At 44.7% G+C, this 23212-nt stretch overlaps 1 protein-coding gene, 4 long non-coding RNA genes and 1 pseudogene across 10 annotated transcripts; all 6 read left to right on the top strand.

The window, feature by feature from the left end:
• The first annotated feature begins 196 nt into the window (after positions 1–196).
• On the top strand, positions 197–4276 carry LOC136505553 (uncharacterized). Of its 2 annotated transcripts, XR_010771235.1 has the most exons (3): positions 197–470; positions 764–2554; positions 3930–4276. It is a non-coding gene; the product is annotated as an uncharacterized lncRNA (long non-coding RNA). The 2 variants fall into 2 exon arrangements; XR_010771234.1 differs by having other exon boundaries at positions 197–2554.
• Positions 4277–5283: 1007 nt separating this feature from the next.
• Positions 5284–6167, top strand: LOC136504130 (uncharacterized). Its single transcript, XR_010770779.1, has 3 exons — positions 5284–5396; positions 5528–5722; positions 5846–6167. It is a non-coding gene; the product is annotated as an uncharacterized lncRNA (long non-coding RNA).
• A 1380-nt stretch (positions 6168–7547) lies between these two features.
• On the top strand, positions 7548–10200 carry LOC136504737 (root phototropism protein 2-like). 2 transcript variants are annotated; one of them, XM_066499721.1, is made up of 3 exons: positions 7548–7743; positions 7865–7943; positions 8234–10200. In XM_066499721.1, the coding sequence occupies exons 1-3, from the start codon at positions 7610–7612 to the stop codon at positions 10070–10072; spliced, it is 2052 nt and encodes a 683-aa protein (XP_066355818.1). In that variant the 5' UTR covers positions 7548–7609; the 3' UTR covers positions 10073–10200. The 2 variants fall into 2 exon arrangements, with proteins under 2 accessions (XP_066355818.1, XP_066355817.1); XM_066499720.1 differs by having other exon boundaries at positions 7862–7943.
• A 1077-nt stretch (positions 10201–11277) lies between these two features.
• Positions 11278–12783, top strand: LOC136502714 (uncharacterized). Its single transcript, XR_010770668.1, has 3 exons — positions 11278–11395; positions 11526–11669; positions 11771–12783. It is a non-coding gene; the product is annotated as an uncharacterized lncRNA (long non-coding RNA).
• Positions 12784–13906: 1123 nt separating this feature from the next.
• LOC136504156 (uncharacterized) lies at positions 13907–17405 on the top strand. 4 transcript variants are annotated; one of them, XR_010770792.1, is made up of 6 exons: positions 13907–14169; positions 14410–14485; positions 15224–15323; positions 15530–16626; positions 16759–16908; positions 16997–17405. It is a non-coding gene; the product is annotated as an uncharacterized lncRNA (long non-coding RNA). The 4 variants fall into 4 exon arrangements; XR_010770793.1 differs by having other exon boundaries at positions 15577–16908; XR_010770791.1 differs by having other exon boundaries at positions 15530–16908.
• Positions 17406–21524: 4119 nt separating this feature from the next.
• Positions 21525–22404, top strand: LOC136504368 (uncharacterized; annotated as a pseudogene).
• Positions 22405–23212: the final 808 nt, after the last annotated feature.

Here is a 23212-nt window from a genome sequence, read left to right as displayed (position 1 = left end):
TCTGTTCTCCCTTCTTCTTCAAGCTCTAGTCATAGCGCGTGGGGACGAACAACGCTCGTTCATGGTCGGCACAGCTAGTAGGTACTCGGCAACACTAGTGGATGCTCGGCAAAACTGGTGGGCCTAACAATCGACAACCGGTACTAACAGAAATAATAATACCATGCAAAAAAAAAGAGGCCGCACACAGCTCGAGAGCCGGCAAGGAGTATATGAGAGGCATCGGCAGAAGATTGCTCCGTCAGAACTTGCTTGCATGCATGCGCACAGCGCAGCGGGCTAGAAGCTCGGTACTGTAGGGTGTAGCCTGTCACTGCATGCCCCCGCTCTGGTCCTTTTATGGAAGCTGCCACCATGCATCAGCTACATCAGCTCATCGTCAAGCATTGTCGCTGCTTCATTCCACCAGGGACAGGATCAGCCAGCAGTGGTGCCCATCTCATGATTGCTTTTTTCTTCTTCAATCAGAGGTGAATGCATGCATGCTTTAATGCTGATCTTACCATCTTTGATATTGGTAGATATTGGTAGTCAGCCTGTTCGTTTGGCTATGGCTTGTCGTAAACGATCGTAAATTTCCAGCTGAAACAGTATTTTTCTCTCACACAAACCAGCCAGCAGTACTTCTTCACGAACCAGCAACGATACGAACCAGCCAACCGAACAGTATTGATTGATATTGGTAGTATTGACGAGGGTGACTTTTATGTTAAGTTTGGGCTCAGAAACAAAGTGGATGATTTTCATTGGGTTCTTATTGCAGTTTATGGGGCTGCACAAGAGGAACACAAGGAGTACTTCCTCACTGAGTTGGTCCAAACATGTGGAAAGGAAACAGGTCCTGCTCTTTTGGGTGGAGATTTTAGTATCATTACAAGCCCATAGAAACAAAACAACAATAGATTTGAGATTGGTGGCCCTTCATGTTTAATGTTATCATTAAATAGCTTGGATTTAAGGGAACTTGATCTCCCAAACAGACAATTTACATGGGACAATTCTAGGGAAACATCAGCTTATGAAAGGCTTGACCGGATCTTAGTGAGCATGGAATGGGAGTATAATTTTCCACTTGTGACTGTACAAGCGTTGACAAGAGAAATATCAGATCACACTCCGTTACTTTTAGATACCGGTAATGGCACCCAAGGAAACAAACAATTGTAGTTCCAATTTGAACTTGGTTGGTTATTAAGGGATGATTTTTATGAGTTGGTTGTTGATGTATGGAAAAAGGAGTTGAGAGGCGAAACACTGCTACAAAGATGGCAAAACAAAATTCGAAGGCTTAGAGAATTCTTAAGGGGTTGGGCCAAGAATTTTAGCCAAAAATACAAGAACGAAAAGGCCGAGTTGATTAGAAAAGCTTGTGAGTTATATAAAAAAGTCGAGTTGCAGCCACTCAGCAGTATGGAAATTGATCCTAAAAATTACTATAAAGAGAGACTTGCTCTTCTTTTATGGGAAAAAGTCAAATGGTATCAAAGAGCCAAGACAACTAGGTTCCTATCTGGTGATTGTAATACTAAGTATTTCCATTTAGTGGCCAATGGAAAGCATATGAAAACAATGCTATTCTGTTTAGAGCAAGAGGAAGGAACAATCTAGGGTGAGGAAAACCTTAAAAAATTCATCACCAATTACTATAAAGGTCTCTTTAGAGAACTGGATAGTAATAACTTTTCTATGATAGAGTCCTTTAGGAGTGACATTTTACGAGTTTCAAAGTTAGAAAATGACGTCTTAACGACGAAAATAGAAAAGGAGGTTAAGGAGGCAATTTTTTTTAAATGGGGTATAATAAAGCTCTAGGACCCGACAGGTTCCCAGCCGAATTCTACCAAGTTTTTTGGAATTAATAAAAATGACCTCATGCCTCTCTTTTCATAATTTCAAACGGGTAACCATTCCCTCTTCAGCTTAACTTTGATATAATTACATTACTACCAAAGAAAAAGGAAGCTGCACAAATCCAACAATTCCAACCCATTTGTGTGTTAAATGTCAACTTCAATTTTTTACAAGAGTGATGAGTAACCGAATAGTCCTAGTGGCTCAAAAGGTGATCCAGCCATCACAATCAACATTTATGAAGGGTTAGAATATTTTGGAAGGAGTGGGCATTTTGCATGAAAGCATTCATGAGATGCACAGGAAAAAGTTAGATAGGGTGATCTTAAAGCTAGACTTTGAGAAAGCCTAAGACAAGGTGAAATACTCCTTTTTACAATAGACGTTTAGAATGAATGGCTTTTCAACGGTGTGGTGCAATTGGATTCATCAAATTGAGGGGAGATAGGTAAAGTAAATGAGGAGGTAGGACATTTCTTCCAAACTAAGAAAGGATTAAACAGGGCGATCCCTTGTCTCCCATATCATCTTGTTTAACCTTGTTGCAGATATGCTAGCAACCTTGATTTTTTGGGCTAAGTCTAATGGAAAATTCACGGAAGTTGTCCATCATCCGGTAGAGGATGGATTGTCTATTCTCCAATATGCGGCTGACACCATTCTATTTATGGATCATGACACGCTCCAAGCCAAAGATCTCAAGGTAGTGCTTAGTACCTTTGAGCAATTATCGGGGCTAAAAATTAATTTTCACAAAAGTGAGCTATTTTGTTATGGAGCAGCCAAGGACTATGAACAAGAGTAGGCAAGATTGTTTGGGTGCAAGCTAGTTGGGAGGCTTCCCTTTTAGTTATCTAGGTGTACCTATGAATCATAAGAAATTATCAAACAAGGATTCTGCCTTCATGGAGGAGAAGTTCCAGAAAAAACTCGGTAGTTGGAAAGGAAAATTACTCTCGGTTAGTTGGAGATTAGTCTTGATTAATTCGGTGCTAACTAGTTTGTCTATATTCATGTTATATTTTTTAAGTCCCTAGAGGAGTCCTTCAAAAATTAGATTACTATCGCTCTCATTTTTTCTGGCATTGTGACAAACATAAAAAAGATCATCTCGCAAGAAGGAGTATTCTCTATAGGCCGAAAGATTTTGGTGGACTGGGCATACAAAACCTAGATATTAAAAATAGATGTCTCCTGACCTAATGGTTGTTTATAAGTTTATTAATTAATGAGTATGAGGTTTGGCAAAATCTTCTAAGAAAGAAAGACATGTCTAACAAATCTCTAACGCAAGTGAACACAGGCCAGGCGACTCTCATTTTTGGGCTGTCTTGATGAAGATCAAGGATGATTTTTTAGCATATGGATTTTTTAAAGTGCAAAGTGGGACACAAATCAGATTTTGAGAGGACATTTGGTTATGAGACAAACCTTTTACAGAGATGTATCTCAACCTTTATAGATTAATAAGGAGGAAAGATGATATGGTGGCAAATATCCTATGGATCCACTTAATGTGTCATTTAGGAGAGGCTGGTTGAATTTCTGACCTCTTGGTTTGACTTGGTGTAAAAAGTAGTCCTGGTTAACCTCACAAATGGGAAGGATAGGTTTAGGTGGAAACTTAGTAAGAATGGCATATTCACAGTCCATTCCATGTATAGGACAATGATTCGACGAGTTGTTCTCTTGGAAAAAGCCCACTCAAATTGACGGTACCATTGAAAATTAAAATTTTCCTCTAGTACGTACAAAAGGGTGCCACTCTTACCAAAGACAACTTAGCAAAAAGAAATTAGCAAGGAAGTGTCAAGCGTTGTTTCTGTAGTTCCGTAGAGACTATCCAACATTTGTTCTTTGATGGCCACTTTGCGAGTTTTGTCTGGAATATTGTGCATATCACCTTTGAAATTCAACCACCTACTAGCTTTTCTAATTTATTTGTTTCTTGGCCAAATGGCTTATGTCTTAAGCTTAGAAACCAAATTATGTTAGGAGCGGATGTGCTTTGTTGGGCTTTATGGTTGAATAGAAATAATATGGTATTTAATGAGCCTAAATCTAATACTTATTTGTAGGTAGTTTTTTGGGCGACATGCTGGATCCTCTAGTGGTCCCTGCTGTATAAGGAGGAGGAGCGACCATTGTTAAGGCGTGGTTGCAAAAACTTGGAGACATTGATTATGACGGTCTTCGCAAAGTTTGGATGGTGCTTACGGAATCGAATTGAAGCTTAGTCTTAGTTCTTTTCCAAGTGTTAGTCGTTCACCTAGGTTGGGCTGAACTTTGTTGCTTTTTCCCCTCTTTTGGATGTGAGAGTTTGAGCCACATGGCTTTGGTTTGTGTTTTGTCTCTCAGTCGTGTATCATCTTCGGATGGTAGAGGCAAGAACCTCGTTCCATTATCTAAAAAAAATCTTAGCACACATCTTAGTCCTAGTAATGGTATCAGCATCAAAATCATACATAATCATGCACATGGATATAGGATCCTCACAAGATGATTTATTGTTTGACTACCCCTGTGGTTTACTAGTTTATGTTACTATCATAGTCGATGAACATGTTGTGATATTGTATTTGCACCACTCATTTTTCATGGATCAAGGGACTCACCGGGTGTAGTAAAAGAACAAAAAACGAAACAATGCAAAAAAATTTGGTTATATATTTAGGTTTGTTTTTCCTTTTTCTAGTTAAAAAAAATACTTAGTATAGGTTCTAGTTTTCATAATCATACTAACTGTATGAACCGCTTGATTAGTGCGCTAACATATATAGTCTAGTGTAATTTTGAACCCTGTTTGACACAATCTCCTGTTGGTTAAGAAAAAAGCATGGCCAAAATATCTGATCTGTTTGGCAAACTACGGGCAAGATGACCTTTTCCTTTTTGTTTTCAGCATGGAAAGTAGGCTCCCGAATAAGTTAGACAGAAAAGAAAAGATCAATAGACAAGGACTTGATGCCCCGATCTAGATCACGAATCCCTCTTTGAATCTTTTGCGCTGCCCGCATTGCTTCTGCCAAAGAGAAAAGCGCAAAGCAATGGGTATCTGATATTGTTTTTGCATCGCCGCCTTTTTTATAAATGTTTTCCCATGGACCAGAGCTGCTGATTCACAAATATTCCACATAAACCAATCAAAATATTCTGGTAATTTAGGTTTGGTTTTCCTTTTGCTCTTGGTTGTTTTGGGTTTTAGTTTTCAGAAAACAAAATTATTAAAAGTTAAAAACAAACAAACAAACAAAAGGAATAATATATAATGACCATATATTTTGAACTAGTCCAATAACGCACCAACTGGAAAAGGTTCGTCAAAAAAAAAGATATGTGATGACAAGACATCTAATTCAGTATCTCACCCACTACGGTGTACTCCAGCGGCGGATTCAAACCGCGGTGGGGGTGGTGGGGGGGGGGGGGGGGGGGGGGCTCAAGCCCCCCTACCGATACCGGAGCCCTGGAGCTCCTCCTGAATTTTTAGGCAAAGTTTTATTATGTAGGTGGGGCTGAGACTTAATATCAAGTCGCAGTCGGAGGTATGTTGCTGTCGCACTTTTGTTCAGCCCCTCTAAAAATTTTCCTGAATCCGCCGCCACTGTACCAAAAAAAAATCTGATCTAGTTTGGGTGCTTGCTTTGTGCAAGTTGATCCATCTCTTCCGTTCCAGGTGGAAAAGCATGCTTGCTCTAGGACAAGTTCGTTGGATTCCAGGATAAGTTTGAGACAAAGAAAAGACGGACAAAAAAGAGATTGACTCGATCGATCATCCCAAACCCAAATCATGACCGAATCTTTTGCGCTGCTACCATTTGTGCTGGCAAAGAGGACGAGCTCCAGCTGAACGAAGCAAAGCAACAAGCAGGTCAGTCTCTCTTTACCCCTTATCTCATTGTGGCCCCGTTCGGCTTACCCCATATCCGATTTGTTCGGCTTCCTATTTCAACGAGAACAGTGTTTTTCTCTCATAATAATTCAGCCAGAACAGTGTTTTCAGCCAGTTTCAGCCAAAATTCAGCAAGCCGAACAGAGCCTGCATATGTTGGAAGTGCTCATCCCGCGCCGCTCGCTCCCACTCTTCGCGCTCGCCATCCCCACGCCGCTCGCTCCTGCCCGTCACACGCGCTGCCAGCCCAGCCGAGCCGAGCCTAGTGCGGCTAGCAGTGGTGGTGGTGGTGGTGCTTGTGCGGCGTCAGCTCTGACCCCAGCGGTTGGAATCGTCCAGCCCCGGGACCCCATGTTGCAAGCGCATGTTTTAAGTGTTTCAGATGTTTCGTAGGTATGTTTCATATGGATGGTGTAGAAATATATCAGGATGCTGTTGCATATGTTGCAATGATTGTATACGTATGTTGCACGTGTCTGTTCCTAATGTTTCATCTATTTTCTTTTAGACTATGTTGCTAGTGTGTTTATCTGAATGTTGCACATGTTTCACGCATATGTTGCAAGTGTTTATTTGACGTTGCATATGTTTATAATTGTTTTTCAAGTGTTTTTCATATGTTTCATGCGCATGTTTCGAATGTTGCAGCTAGTTCGTACATATATTGCAATTGTTTCATTTAGATATTTGAAAAGTAGATTAGGGTGTTGTGCGTGTTACAATGTGAGCCGCTCGCCGCAGCTATCTGCTGCAGCTTCTAGGACGTCGTGCATGGAGGGGAGTGGCACAGCTGGTGTGGAGGGGCGCGGGAAGCATGGAAGCGTGGGGAGTAGCGCGGGCGGGCCCTGCCTGTTCGTGCAACGACGATCGATCATCCCAAATCCAAACCATGATCGAATCTTTTGCGCTGCTACCGGCAAAGAGGAAGAAAGCTCCAGCTGAACGAAGCAAAGCAACAAGCAGGTCAGTCTTTCCCGCTTATCTCATTGCACCCCGAGATGCGATATCTCCGACGTGGCGAGCCGGCACTGGTCCCTCGTATACGGAATCCGGATTCTCGCGTGTTATCCTGCTCGCTCCGACGTGGCCGGCCGGCGTACATACGTCGAGGTCTGCCGCTCCGGCGGCGTAGGGCCGGACGGAACCAAGGTGCGCCGCTCGTTCATTCGCGCGCGCGGCCGCCGCCGGAGACCGAGACCGACCGGCCGGCGCATAATCCAAAGCCCCGGCAGGCTAGTTGCGCCTCGTACTCTTGTGCTGCGGCTGAAAGCGAGCTCCCTGCTCGTACCTATTCGCGTGCTCGGATGAGACGCCGTTTTCGTACGCTGACGCGTGCGTGGAATTGGCGAATGCGTCGCTGTTCTTGCAGATGCAGAAGCACCGAGGAAATCTGTAATCTGGAAACGGAAAAACGCTGCGTGCCGCCTTTAGTTCGCGTCGAGACATGGAAATGTTGCCGTCGAGACGGAGGCCTGTCTGCTCGTCTCGTCCAGGAGCAACGAGACCCGGGCCACAGCACAGCAAGCAGTGGCCACCAGTTGAGTTCGTTGCCGAGAAAAACGACGACGACGACATTCCAAGCCCCAACTTTCAAGCGGTTTTTGTTTTCCGCTCAATCGTTGACCCAATAAAACACCAGCCATGCAAAAAACGAGTATCCAATCCGATCTTTTCTTTTTCCAAATCCATTTCTGGTACTGGTACTAACCAAAATAAGAATGCCATGAAAAAAAAGAGGCCAGAAAGCTCGAGAGCCGGCAAGGAGCAGTAGTGAACAACTGGAACTGGAATATCTCTATATATGAGAGGGATCGGCAGAAGACTGCTTCGTCACAAGACTGCTTCGGCAGAATACTAGGGCGCTGCATGCCCCCGCTCTGGTACTTGCTCTCCTTGCCTGATCCTGCTCCTCCTTGTACGGAAGCCGCCGCGAGCTACAGCACCTCATCGTCACGCGTGCCTGCTGCTTCCATCACCATGGACACGACCAGACAGCAGTGGTATGTATGCTGTATGCATCTCATGATAGCTTCTCTTCTTCAATTATTCAGAGGTGAACGCTAGCTTGCTGTGATGCTGATCGTACCCTCGTGTGCGTGTGTTTGTGTTGGGCTACAGCAGCAAGGTGTCGTCCCTGGAGATGGAGATCCCTGCCGATCTCATCATCCGCATCGGCGACTCCATTTTCCCTCTCCACAAGGTACGGTCATGGTGAAACAATCCAATCCCCTGCAGATCGATGTCGATCATGGCGGAGAAACATAACCTACTCTATCTCTGTGAATTTATGATTCATCTCAACAAAAAAAAAAAAAAAACATCAAACGATTGATCAGGAGATCACTACACCTAGAAGATCCAACTTTGTTTTGATCTGTGATTCTTCCTCTTCTTTTTCCTATTTTTTTTTAAAAGGATTTTTTATCAATACTGCAAAGAAAAAACGATCATGGACTGACGTGAACGGACTTTGCTTGAACGTGCACCCAGGCGGTGATGGTGCCCAAGTGCGGCTGCATCCGCCGTGCCGTCGCGGCGGCGACCACCAGCAGCAAGGGCGACGCCGACGCCGACGACCCCAAGCCCCCCGTCGTCGAGCTGGACCTCTCCGCGCTCCCAGGCGGCGCGGACGCGTTCGAGAAAGCCGCGCGGTACTGCTACGGCGCCAACTTCGAGATCACACCTGCCAACGCGGCGGCGCTACGATGCGCCGCGGCGTTCCTCGACATGCGCCACCCATCGGCGGACCTAGCCCGGCGCGTGGACGAGTTCCTCGCGCGGTCGGGGCTCCGCACGCTGCCCGGCGCCATCGCGGTCCTCCGCTCCTGCGAGGCGCCCGACGACGACCTCCTCCGGGCCGCCGCCGAGGAGCTCGGCGTCGCGCGCCGCGCCGCGGACGCCGTTGCGCTCGGGGTCTGCCGCGAGGCGCTGTTCCCGACGACCAGTTCGTCGTCGTCGCAGCCGCCCGGGTGGTGGAAGGCGGAGCTGGCGGCGCTGTTGCCGCGCTCGTTCGGGCGAGTCGTCACGGCGCTGCGGTGCCGCCGCGCGGACCCGGCCGTGGTGGCCGCCGCGGCGGGGAGCTACGCGGAGCTTGTCCTCGCCGAGGTCCTCGCGGCGCCGCGGGACTGCGCGGACCAGCGCGCCCTGCTCGAGTCCGTCGTCGACGTGCTCCCGTCGCCCGCCGACGGGCCCGGCATCCCGGCGGCGTTCCTCTGCCGCCTCCTCCACGCCGCCGTCGCCACCGAGGCGTCCGCCAAGGCGTGCCGCGACCTCGAGCTCCGCGTCGCGGCGGTGCTAGATCAGGCCACCGCAGAGGACCTGCTGGGCTTCGCGCTCGACGCCGCCGGGGAGCGCGTCAGGAACACCGACACAGTGCGACGCGTAGTCACCGCTTTCGTCGAGCGGCAGAGGCAGGCGGCGGCGCCGGAGAGCGAGCGGAGGAGGAGCCGCCGGGCGTCCATGTCCGGGACGACGGCGGCGACGGAGCTCGGTGCCGGGACTGCCGGCGCGCTGGAGAAGGTCGCTAGGACGGTGGACGAGGTGGCGGCGGAGATCGCGACGGAGGAGGCGCTGCCCATCTCCAAGTTCGTCGGCGTGGCCGGGGCCGTGCCCAAGGACGCGCGCCCGTCGCACGACTGCCTGTACCGCGCCGTCGACATCTACCTAAAGACGCACCCGGCGCTGGACGAGATCCAGCGGGAGAAGGTCTGCAGCGTCATGGACCCGCTCAAGCTCTCGTACCAGGCGCGCCTCCACGCGTCGCAGAACAAGCGCCTGCCGCTGCAGGCCGTGCTCAGCGCGCTCTACTACGACCAGCTCAAGCTCCGCAGCGTCGCCGCCGCCGCCGCGACGTCGATGGGCGACGTGGTGGCGGACACGCAGTCGTCGTCGGCCGCCGGGAGAGCTCGCGCGCAGGCCATGGCGGACGCGGCGCTGGCGCGGGAGAACGAGGCGCTGCGGTTGGAGCTGGCACGGATGCGGGCCTACATGTCGGAGATGCAGCACAGCAAGGGGAGCGGGTCGTCACCGTCCCGGACGGCGAAGAAAGCGACCTTCTTGGGGTCGGAGCTGGCACGGATGCGGGCTTACATGTCAGGGATGCACCACAGCAAGGGGAGCGGGTTGACGCCGCCGTCGTCACCGTCCCGGACGGCGAAGAAAGCGAGCTTCTTGGGGTCGGTGTCCCGGTCGCTGAGCCGGCTGAACCCGTTCAAAGGCGGGTGGACGACAAACCACACGGGCAGCATTGCCGCCGTTGGGCGCCAGTGCAAAACGATGCACCATCACCATGTGGTCACGCCCAAGAGGAGAAGGTCCTCCATAGGTTAATCATGACACTGTCGTGTAATTTTAGGAGGAGAGCGTGTGCATGGCTTGTAGTTTCACTATTATTGTGCTTTTTTCTTTTAATTTATTATTGTGCTAATAATATATATGAATGTGTGTAGTACGAACTACGAAGTGGCTTGCTAAAAAAAACTAAAATTGCATATTCGCATCACAGTCATCAATTTTATTTTTTATATCTTTCTTTGTCACAAACACGAGGTGCTTAATTTTCTGTTTTTTTCATGTGAATTCATGCGACAAGTTAAATCCTCTAGAAATTCGTTAGGTGGCATCATGTATTATCTTTGCCACAAACCCGAGGAGCTTAATATTTTGAATTTCATGTGAATTCATTGTACACATTTTAAATCCTTTAGAAATTACTTAGGCGTCATAAGTATCCACGAAGCTATTCTCTATATTTCTCTACAACTAGAAAGCGTGGAATGATATCGTCTGTACCCTTTGCTCTGCTCACCCCTATGCACGCCCTGCAGAACCCTTTGCCCCACTCGCCCTTCGCACACCTGGCAAAACCCGTCGCCCTCTAATCTCCACTCGCAATCTTATTGTCCGCCGCCCTCACTCCATCGCACGCCGCCATCGCCCTCTGCCCCTACTCTTCAGTCGTGTGTCGCCCTCTCTCCTTCGGGAACACCTTTCTTTTTGTACGAGAGGAGTAATATGGACCTTTTCTTTTCTTTTTTTTCTTTTTCTATTGTTTCTCCATGTACAAGTTGAGTTTTAAGTTAAAATTATGTTAGGCAATAGTGAACATCATGATTATGTTTAAAAAAATACACAATGAATTTATTAATATTTTGATAGCTTAGAATATCCACCAATACATTGACTCTAGAGATACATAATTATAGATGATAAAGAATTATAATTTATTTTTAACATAAGTTTATGATGCGTGTTCACTCCTTAAAAAAATATTTAAAACTCAACTAGTACATGTAGAAACAAAAAAAAAGACAAATCTATTGAGTGGTAGATTAAATCAACTGAATAGTTGGAAGAGTAATTTGGACTTTTATCTTTAAAGTTTTATCAAGTTAGTAAGGAAAACATGAAACAAAGGGAAATTTGCTAACAATGTTGAAAACAGATCCATTAAAAACCAACCAAAATTTTTTGGCACACCTTTGCATCATCCTACTCGGTTACTCACGTTCACATTCCCGAGACCGCGCAGCCCGCCGGAAGCCAGGCAACGGCGAGTTCAAGTGCTCTCTTTTTTTCTTTTGAGGAAACGTTCCAGTGCTCTCTTCCCCCTTGGTTCCCTCCTCCCTCGTCCTTCCTTTAATCTCCTCCCTGGTATTCGATTCCTCCTCCATGCCACGTCCAAATCGCAAATTGTGGTTCTGGTTCTGATGTTTCAGTATCTGCCTTCCCTTCATACACCCTAGACGTCTCCACATAATCTCTGAACAATCTTTCGTTGCAGTTGCAGATTTTGGTTCGTTTCTTGTTGCTGTTGTGTTGAGGGCTTATGAAGATCCATCCTGATATAATCGAAAAGTGAGGCCCTCTCTGTTTGGCTAAGCATTGGTCTGCTACTCTGCTTCCATTTCATTTGCATGCCCACCAGGTGTTTGTTTCTATGCCTACATGCCTACGAATATTTCCTTGTTTTGTTCTTCTTCGTCTGACCATGCCTTGCTCTTGTTTACATCATGGCGCCGGTCCAAGGCTCATCTCCATGGATGGACCTCCCACCAGAGCTCCCGGTCTGGTGTGCTGACCGAGCCTCTTTTCCTGCCGTTTGCTGCACGTGGCATGCCCTCTGCCTCCGCCATTTCCAGTGCTGTGGCTTGTGCTTCCTGGCAGGCTGGCAGCAACGTCATCAGCTTTTCTCGTGGTGAAACCTTCCAGTTGCCAGTTGCCACATGGCGTGCCGTGTGTGCTACCACAACGCTTTTGGCGAGTGGCATCTCTTACACCCCCTATGAAAACAAGTGCAAAGTTTTTGCTTGGATCCTAATACAAGAAAAAAATCATAACAGCGGACAATTTGCAAAAAAGAGGATGGCCTCATCAAGACCACTGCGGCCTGTGCAATGGACCTATGGAAACAGGACTTCATCTATCACTGTTGTGCCCATTCACCAAAATAGTTTGGAGCCAAATTCTATCCTAGGAACATTTTGATGTACAGCTAATGCAACCACCCCAGGACCCCCCACATCTAAAGGCCTGGTGGGAAGAGGCTGCAGCCAAGATCTCCAAACAAGAGAAACGATGCTTCAATGAAATGTTGATCTACACGCTATGGAACCCATGGAAAGAGAGGAATATAAGAATCCTCCAAAATGTTCAGGAATCATCATGGCAGGTCGCCTTGAGAATCAGAGAGGATATTGCACAAAAAATAGGGCACTGATGTGGAGGGGGTAGCTCATGTGAGCGGCATGTAATTTGGGCGGAAAACCGCTTTGTTTTTATGCTCTGTACATAAATCTCTTTTCCCTATCTTAATTGAAAAGCAGAGCTCCTGCCAGTTCATTAAAAAAAGAAGCTGCTGCTGAAGATTGTATGGTCCCAGATGATGAGATGCCAGGCATCTGAATGGAGAACAAGGACATGGGCAAAGTATCCGTACTTGGGCTAGTTGTGTTCTCCACGTGCCTCGTTGCTGCCATAGTTGTGGTTGGGGCTCTTGGTTCAATCGGACTGTGCCGACCAGGGGCTGCTGCATGGTCAGTGAGCGCATGAAGAGTGTGGGTGGCTCTCATGCATGGTCTTTTTCCATGGGAAGGTCAACACTCTTGACAACAACATTGACCCTGAGGATCTTATTGCCATTGACATTGTGGATGATCATTGCAGCAATGAGCCAACGTTGTCTCGAATTGTGCGGCTCATTGAGGGAGCCTACTTGCCACCCCGATAAAAGTTCCTCTGCATGTACTCTATACCTCCTTAAATCCCATGACACACTGCTATGATCTGCAGAAAAGATTCTGACAAAGGAAGAAGACATGGCATTGTGGCTGGTAGGAGTGAGTTTGAAGTGTTGAATGCTCACTTTGAGGGTCACTTGTGGGTTGAGATGATGACATTGAAAAATGACCAAGCATTGTTCCTTGGGCAAGGGTGCTCGAGAGCTGTCCGTGTGTCTCCCTATGATCTTTCACGGGACTGCATCATCTTCATGGATGATTACGCCAGCTGGCTTTGGAAGAAAACAGCTAAACCTTATGGAGTGCATGAAATGAAATATGAGAAGGTCTATTCACCCTTGCCTAAGGTACCATGGGTGAGTGGAAAAGTGCCAGCAGCACCATTAACCTGAATTTTCTCACAAGGTACACATCTTCACCCTTTTTTTTCATGCATGCTTTGGCAGTAGAGTAAACAAAACAATTTTATATTTTCTCAGCAAAAGAAAATTATTTCAACTAAGGTGGTGAACAATTGTGCTTCCTAATCCACATCTTTAAATGTTCAGTAGATAACTTGTGTCTTAAATAAATCGTGTAAATCACCAAAATGACACTTATCGCCCTGTTCGCTTGAACTTATCGAACCTGCTTATCAGCCATGGTAGAGTATTTTTCTCTCAGAACAAAACAGCATCAGCTGGCTTATTAGGCGCAGAAACCATCAACCGAACAGCCCCTATGAACTTAAGGACTGCCGGCATATGAAAGTGTTTGACGAGATTTTGTACAATCGTTTCTCATACGTGCATATATATTTATATATGCTATCAAGAATTATATTGTGGATACTTTAAGAGAAAAAAATATATACATGTGCGTGTGCTATTCATGTATATCTCCTTCCACTAAAAAGAAAGAAAGTAAGACCCGCTTCGTCGGTCCGCCTCTCCACTTGTGATACCGCGCGTCGTAATCCTGTATCCTCTCCTACGACTACGACGGAAGCGTCTCCATGGTTCTCGCGACTCCTCTTTCTCCCTTCCGTATTCCACGCCACCAGCTCACGCCGCCGCCGCCCCTAATCGGAGAGACGGAGATTGTCGTCGGCGCCGAGGGCGTCCACATGTTGGCCGCCGGCGGCGCCGCTGACAAGGTCCCGCTCACCTCCCGCCGCCCGCAGACGCATCTTCGTCGCCGAAACCCTAGGTGCAGCAACGCCGCCTGATCCGCCTCGCCTTCGATCGTTGCCGCAGCCTCTCCCGAGCGCCGTCCCCGTCCCGCCGTCCGTGTCGGAGCAGCCAATGCGGGTCGCCAGTATCTGTCGGCCACGCCACGGCCCGTAGGGCGCCGCTGCTCCGCCGGTCGTCTCTCCTTCTCCCGCTCCCCTTCCCTGAAATCCCTCTCCTTACTATGGGGATCCGCCCTCCTCCCTCCTCTTCCTTGCAGCGACGGAGGCCAGGCGACCACCACGAAGCAAGAGATGCTTTCCACATGGATGACGAACTGAGGAGACACTTCTCAGGTAACCCCCTCTCTCTGCCTCCTCCCTCTCTTACCGATAAGCAGGTGAATAAAAACTCATTGACGGTGCAGTTTTCCAGTCTACCAAATTAGTTTGGGAACTACCTCCAGATCTACTGTGTAGTATATAGATAAGAGTATGCTCTACTGAGTGGATGCATTGACAGGCTTATTTAAGGCACTCCTGGAATGGTAGGGATTCCTGATGTTTACATCGATTATAATATTACACCTGCTTCTCACTTAGGATGTCAATGTTAACACTTCAGTGACATGCTCCATCATGTTCATGGCTCAGCCTTATTTTCCCATACAGATTTGACCTACAAGTTGTTAATTTTGCCTAGGTTTCTTCAGTCAGTTCCATGTCAGTGTTAACAGCGTACCATTGTTCAACGAAAACTTATTAGGAAACGCCATAGCGTTACTGAATGGTGTTTTGAAATTAAATGGAATTTCTATGTTAGTCTCTCTGAAGTACAAATGCCTCTCCTGTTCAATGTATTTTCATTTCATTTCTGGTGTGTTTGCTATGGCTTAGTTTAGTTAAGCCTGAATTGAACCTACCTACAGTGATTGATACACCTCTTGCTCATGATACAAGAACAACTCTTACATCACAGGTGCAGTTCGTGGGTGATTGGAACACAGATTAGAAACTTCCTTATCAGTGGAATTCTTTTGCCACCTGTTTCAAAGGTAAACCTATAGTAACTCCTATTTTTTTGTTCTTACTCAGGCTAATCGGATGCAAACTTCATTAATGACTACATGTGAGTGTATAACCCAATGGCCACAAGCATCACTATATGCTCTTCAATTGGGAAACAAATTTCTAGGTACCTACTGTTATTTTTTTTAATCTACCCCTGTTTCCATGTCAATGAAAGATGCAGATACCAAAAATGTTGTGCTCAAATATTGAGTGCCTTCCATATGTTAGTTGCAGGAATATGTGTTACCTTTCATTATTGTGGAATTAGCCCATTTAGATTCCACACAATTTCCGCATTACATTGCTCCATATGCTTTCGATTTTTCTCAGGCTACCAAACTCATGTTGGAACTGCTACTACTAATATTTGACAACAGTATGATCTGCTGGATAGATCTATTGAGAAGCTTAATAGCATATTATGGAATGTAAGGACTCCTCATATTTAAATCAATGTACTCTAGCTTCGTTGTTTTGTTTACTAATCGTAGTGAAATGCTCCATGATTTTCGTGCCTCCACCTTTTTGTACCATACAAATTCATGTTAACAAACTCCTGACCTTACTAACCTATTTTCTCTTCCAATTCCATGTAGGTAGGCTACCCTCTAACCTTTACTTTTTTATGTTAAAAAGGTCCTAGCTTTCTAAGAAAAAAAGTAGGATCATATACCGGCAAAAGTCCTAATCTCGCTACGTCCTCAGTAGGCCGATCCTGGAAATAAAAAAAGAAGCTTTAACTGGTTAAGTCACTGGTGCCAGCGAATAGGCGGCAAATAAAGTAGGAGTTGGAAAATAATATCAATTTCATATTAATGTTAATATGAAGCCACTGTTCAGGAAAAACTTAATACAAAATGGCATAGCCTTACTAAAAATGCCTCGATGCGAAAATTTACTACTTATTCCTCTAATTTTGGAAATATAGGTTTACTCTGATCTTAGTTGATTTCAGTAACCCTTTTGCATTATGGAATGTCCTGACCGACCTTATATGTAGGGCCTACTTATATGCATAAAGATACAGTTTGTTTCAAAAAAAACGTAGTACGCAAGGGCCACTGATTACTGACTGTAGGCTCAAAGCTAATATCTGAGATTCCATCCATAGTAATAGTTGTGGTACCATGTTAGGAAGCCAATGTTTCTTACATACCAGTGCTAACGAGTGCTAATTTGATATTATATTCAACTGTCAGGAAGTGAATCATGGAGCTCAAAAACTTTTTTTCGTTATCCACCTTACTCTAGTTTGCTGCTTTACATGTGTTTTCTCTTTTCTGGGAGGATGAATGTTGTATTAGTGAGTGGCCACCTTACTCTAGTTTGCTGCTTTACATGTGTTTTCTCTTTTCTGGGAGGATGAATGTTGTATTAGTACTGAGTGGCCACCTCATCAGGGAGTATGCTCCAGCGGTCTCCAAAGAGTTACGTTCTGTTTTGCTATGCAATGTACCATGTGTTATGCCACCTTGCAATACGCAAACTTTTGCAGATTTATATGTACCAGCTCTCCTTGTGATATGAAACACTTTGCGGTACACATATGCCATCTGTAGGTTCTTGGATGTTTAGGTGCACAGTTGCTGAGAGCCGGTGCTAGCCTGCAACAACATGCAACAGCTAATAACCATCCTGCTCTTGCTGCTATCCATGTTGCTGCCCACCAGGTTGTCCACAAATGGCATCTTGCCCTCTCCTCCATCAAGGTAACCTGAGGAACCTACTAAGTTTCTTCCTATTGCTTGCATTGATCACCTAACACTGAGCTTGACTGCAATATGTATTGCTCAATAGGCACTCAATTGTTTTTCTACAACACCAAATGTTATCAATCCATCTGTGGTCCTGCTCTCTATTCTAACACATGGTCAGTGTGAAGCTAGCCAGATGTCACTCGGTTTGATGTGGTGACTAATCTCATCAACATGGGTGTTAGGCCCTCCTATTATTTATCTTTGCCTAAACTATGTCACTTCATGAACTGCAGGTGGCTCATGTTTAGAAACACATTTTTTTTTGTTGACAACTTATAAGCTCCATTTCATTGTGTAATGACCAATCTTGCTTTTATAAATATCTTTTGGACATCACTGTTGCCGTTTCAATCAAATTATTGTAGCCGACGTGTCCTAATTACCAGTCATGCCATACAACTTGCCTTTCTAAGCTTGCTTTGTTGTGACCGCAACAACGCGCGGGGTTCCGGCTATACAACTAAAAACAACAAAACAAAGAATGGTGCGACGGTGCCGTGACTTGAAAAGATCGGTGCTGCAGGTGGGACCTCCTCCCCTCGATGACGCTTCTACGTGATCAACCGAATGAAAAGAAAGAAAACATCACGGAAGGAAGTAAAGAAAATCTCCCCTTGCATGCGTGCATGTCCTTCCCGCGATGACCGCCCCTCCCCACACTACGATCCCGGCGAAAAGGCAACAGAAATCGAAAAAAAAAATCAGGTGGAGACAGCGTGCACTCACGATGGCTCGCAGAATCACACGACTCCCTCATCTCCCTGCCAGCATGCAGCGACGTGGGATTTTTTCACGGATACGCGGCACAAATCTGGAGGCAGTATGCACGGACATGCGGTGCATGCTGTCTCCACCGGATTTTTTTCCCCAGAAATCAATGGCTCGCTCGCACACGGACCCGGCGCGCGCGGTCTTCCCCAACCCCGGCCAAAGAAGGCAGCAGAAATCAATGACATCCGTTTCCCAGAAAGAGTCCGATCATTCACCATTACATGATACCAGTGCAATCGACAGGGAGTGCCTTCAGTCCGAGAACCTCATGTCATCACTGTTATTTGTCCAATAACAGCTACGGACATGTGAAGCCTTGTTCATCCTATGTTTCACTGAAACATAATATACAGAGGTATACGCAGCATGCACTGGAAATTATAATATTGGAATTCTTCTTCTGTCAGGTTGTACTGTTTTTCTTAAGTATAGTTTTTCGTTTTCTCTCCGGTGGCCTTCAGCTTCAGTAGTCTCTGAGAGTTTGGATTCTTTGGGATTCCTTCAGGTGCAGCATAGCTGAATCTTTTCAGTTCAGTAAAGAAACAGCAAATCGTTCAGATTCTTCCAGTTTGGTGAGGCTTAGGAAAAAAATCTAAAATTCAGTTCAGTCTTCAGCTGTGTTTTCTCTAAAATTTTCTCTCCACACAGCTTTGCTCTGTATTTCAGTCTTCACTGCATCTTTATCATCAAGTAAGTAGGTAAGTTAACTTTTACTTTCTGCTACAGTGACTTTCTTTAGATAATCACTTCTTGCTTGTCTTTAGTTATCTTATTTTTATTGTTTGTTCAGTTCAAGCTTGCATAGAGTTCAAATTAATTTATTTAGCTATAGCCTTCGTGAGATTACTTAACAATATTTTGGTCAAAGAAACAAGATGTTTTCTCAAGTTCAGTTTCCTTTTCAGTTACAGAAGTTTCAGACTTTGCAAGTGACTTTTCCACTTTTAAGTGATCAGCAATCAGGCATACCACTGTTGCCTGCATTTGGATTGATGTTGCCCTTGTGACATATGCAGCTCTAGCGATCACTTATTTTTGTATCATAGCCAACCTGCAGAATGTAGTTGGATTTTTTATAAGGACCATCATTCAGCTCTTCTATTTCAGCTAAGCTTAGGAAGCAATCTGAAAAGTCTTGACAAAGTAGAAGTTATAGCATCACTAAATCAGTACACCATATGTGTTGCCTACAGAAAGCAAGGCAAGGCTTTCAAATTGAGTTAACTGAAAGTGGTCTGGAAAATTGCCATAGCTGTTACATCTGAACCAAACAAATAGCATATAGTTGACAGTTGGAGTGAGATAAGAGGGAGAATAACATATAGTTGACAGTTTGAGTGATAAGAGGGAGACGCTTGGGCGAGGCAGGCTGAAGTTCAGTGTGCCACACACTGAACTGCAGAGTCACATTTGAACACCTAACGCTCATGGTTCGGCAAAATGTAATACTTAATTAATATATTTTCACCAGTTTACAAATTATCTCACAGTTCTGTCTATTGTCCACACTAATATGAATGCAAGCAGGAGAAAATATATTGTTTTCACTCCTATCTACTGTTCATGGTCCGGCAATTGTAACCAGGATTGGTTTGATAGTTGATTTTCATATTGATAGTTGATTTTCATATTCAAATCATTTAATCGTATGACTAGTTATTACTAATTACAAGTCTAGGTATCTCTAAATTTCAGATAAACAGCACAGGAACAGAGATTGCAAGGTTCAGAAGAGCAGAGAAGGTCTTGATGGATAGTTCAGATGCAAAGGTTTCGAAGGAAAATGGAGGCCGCTTAGAAGATATTGTACAAACAGAAAATTCCAGTGAGCCTATGGATGATTCTAGATGGTTGCAAGAAAGCATGAGTACAGAAGTTACCCACGAAGCTCTACTAGTTGACCAGGGCTTTAGCACGGCCCATGATGAAAAGGCCCTATCAACTTCTGGGGTAGATCCGACGGGAGAAAAAGGACATTCGGAAATCATAATCGTACAAAATAAATCCAAAAAATCTATATCTTCACCGGTTGTCCCAGAAGGTATTGATATTTTCTCTTTGATGGATTAACCTAGAAAAAACTACTAACTATTGTTGTATACTTTAATTTAATCCTCTTTTTCAGATTATGTTTGTACCGATACTGATAGAGCCATAATTGAATCTGTAAAAAAAATTCCATCTTCACATGGGAATGAGGAGCTTGTGCTCATAGATGATGTTCCGGTGTCGAGAAACCCATGGAATGTCTTTTTTAGCCATATGAATACTTGGCTGACGAAGTAACAGATGCAAGTCATAATACTCAATCAAACATTGCCAACTTCAATGCTCTTTCTCTCTAATGGCGAAATGTATGCATGTCATAGATGCTTATATTAAACTGTTGAAGGCCCATGAGGGTTTAAAAAAGAGGCCAGGAGGTACAGTCTATCTTGAAACTGCGTGCTTAGTTGCAATCATAAAGCGGGATGGAGAAAAGGATGAGACCATTGAAGCCAATTACCTTAACCGTGGCACTTCACAGCGTCCTGGTTTAGTTCAAAGGGTGCTAGCTTACTTGAAGCATGACATGGTAGCATTTTTTAAACGATCTATTGGTCTTTCATTATATGCCTGGCAAAATGTTTATTGTTTTGATTTGATAGGTGTTCCTTCCGATAAATGTTACAAATACATATTGGTACCTTGCTGTTATAAACGCCGACAAACGTGAGGTTCAGGTGCTAGACTCTTTGGGCGAGATGTTCGGACGTGTTGACCTCAATAAAATTGTGGATATTTCCTAACACAGCCATTTGTACATATTTTATATTTTAGAAATACTGATTGATTCGTTCTTCTATGAACAAATAGCGAGGTGGATTGCAGAAACAGATAGATTTGATATTGGAGGAGACAGGCCCGAAACAGATGGATTTCTTCTATGAACGATTTGTCAGACGAGTTCAATCAGGTAAACTATGCGTCTTACCACAAGTTATGAGTGTGCACTAGCTGTGGGGTTTTAATTAATAATTAATTAGGTTCATACTATCATGCAGGATGATATGAAAGAATTTAGATTGAAGCTTACGGTGATCTTGCTATCGTTAGAGTTAAACAAACTAAATGGTGCTCCATATCTTGATAGGGATGAAAATATTGGAAGCCCAAGCGACTGTGCCATAATAGAGAATCCAAAGATGGCTGATCAAGTGTCCACGAAAAAGAGAAAACATTATGAGGAGACCGAATGCTTAGTGGTTCAAATGGGCACCCCTCAACACATATAAACTCAAAATAAATCCCCACAAGTCCATGCCAACGAAGACCCTGATGAGTTTTGGGCATTTGAGACCATGAAAGACATGCCAATGAACAAGGAAGAGATGACTGAGTTACTGTGTGATTACATCATGGCAATTCAGGATGAAGCGACGTTGAAGTAAGCTACATGTTTTTTAATTACTTTATTTACTAATAATAGTATGCTATCTTATATGGCGAAAACCATCATCTGTGTCTAATGCTTTGCAGGAAGCCTTGGGTTAAAGGTTTTCATCCCTCCATGATTGCCCTAAGTGTCAAGGACCTACAGGAGTTGTTAATGAACAATCGAGACATCTGAAAACTGTTTCAACTTAGGTGTCCGTTTTCAGGCATCTCGAGAGTACAATACAATGAAAAAATAAAATAGTATTACGAAGCATCACATGGACCTGAGATTCTGTGTAAACACATTTTTAAAATTCTTATTGTGCTATATTATATTATCTTATTTGTTGTTCTCCTAATTGTATAAAGTAGGCCAAGTTATACTAATCCTGACTCTCGATATCCTTCTCTTCCCGAAAATGTGTGCTTTAACAAAAATGCCAGAATACCATAAAAAATACACTAAGAAAGAAATGGCTGCTGCGATTGGTGTATGTGAGTATATGGAATACATCTTAGCACAATGCAGATATGTAAGTCGCTTGCTCCTGCTTTTATTACTTGTTTCCTATATACTATTCTAAACGCTACCATGTTTGCAGCTTCTTTTGCCATGGCTGCACGTTCGAAAGTATATGCTTTATGTTTTCGATCAGAAGGAGAAGATGCTTATCATGATTGATCCTAGACCTATTGAAGACTGGTGTAAAGACACATCAGCGCTGATGTATGCCAGGTACACTCTTGGATTTACCTTGTAGTACACGGACGCAGTGAATGTACATATTCCTGGATGGAATGAGGATGTCTTCAAATGAAAATTCAGACGGGAAGGAAACATTGCAGAGGACATAGATGGATAACTAACGCAGAGTCACTATAGCTTGCAATAATAATACCTGCGATTTAACTATTTCTATATATCGCTGATCGTGAATCTTGCCACAGACACTTAAGTGGATATCTTATTCTACAGTATATATCTGCGTGGAATAGACCAAAAGCCACACATATTTATACGGTGAGTATAATACTTTGTTTTAAGTTTTTTGTGGAAGATTTTTCAAGAGACGCAGTATTACCCATGCGACAGACACTAATATTGACATATATACTCGAGCCTGTGTAAAAGATGGTATGGAGATGCGACGAAACTTATTCGTGGATTTATTGGCGCACGAAAGAAATGGATATCGGAGATTTCTTCCTACCGATATAAAACATTATCTTAGGCGCATCACGGAAATGTTTATAAAGTAGAGTTTGTAAAACCTAGGACGCCACGCTCTCCGTGACTGTTAATTTCACAAACTTTGCTTTTTGGATTAACTGTAACTTTAATGTTGATATTTATTTTTTATAGTATTGTTATTTTATCGTGCGATCCGTGTGTTTTTAGTACAAAATATTAGCTATCCCGTAGCAACGCACGTGCACGCTACCTATTGAGTAGAAAAGAAAAGAAGCCAGCAGCTTCTATGAGGTACAGTGCCATGCATGCGCATGTTCACGTGAGCTCGAAGAAGCAAACTAGCTGCTAAATTGGGTAGCCGTTGCATTGTCGTCATAGCGACGGCTACGTTGGCGCTTGGAGTCATGAAGACCTGTTTGTCCCCCACCCTGTCGAAGGCATTGTTGAGGTCACGTGGCTGGACCCTTATGCGTCGTGCCTCCTCTTCTGCTTCGGCTTCGATTTGTCGGCGATTAAACCGATCAATATTACGTGCTTCGCGTGCAATCCTTTCTTGTTCTGTTTCGCAGACTGCTGGTGGTTCGTCATTACTGACAACGTTGATCAAGTCTCCCCGCCTTGGTGGGAAGGACGGGAATTGTGGGAACCCCGGAGCGTGGTCTGGGATATCCAGATCGTATTCGACGCCCTCATCGTCGTGATGCTGGAGCTCGGTGTGGACGGAGGCGTTAGATGCGATGCCAGATGAGGAGCCGGAGTCACCCTCTTGGACTGTGTGGACGGACCCTTCTTGATAATCCTCAATCCGGACCATATTGACGAAGTTGCGCAGGCCGTAGGGCTGGACCTGGTAGTTCTCCGTAGAGGCTTCGTACT

This window comes from Miscanthus floridulus, chromosome 14 (assembly GCF_019320115.1).
Source record: "Miscanthus floridulus cultivar M001 chromosome 14, ASM1932011v1, whole genome shotgun sequence".
Taxonomy (NCBI): Eukaryota; Viridiplantae; Streptophyta; class Magnoliopsida; order Poales; family Poaceae; genus Miscanthus; species Miscanthus floridulus.
The sequence above is the reverse complement of the archived record's forward strand: the minus strand, read 5'-3'. Positions and strand labels throughout refer to the sequence as shown.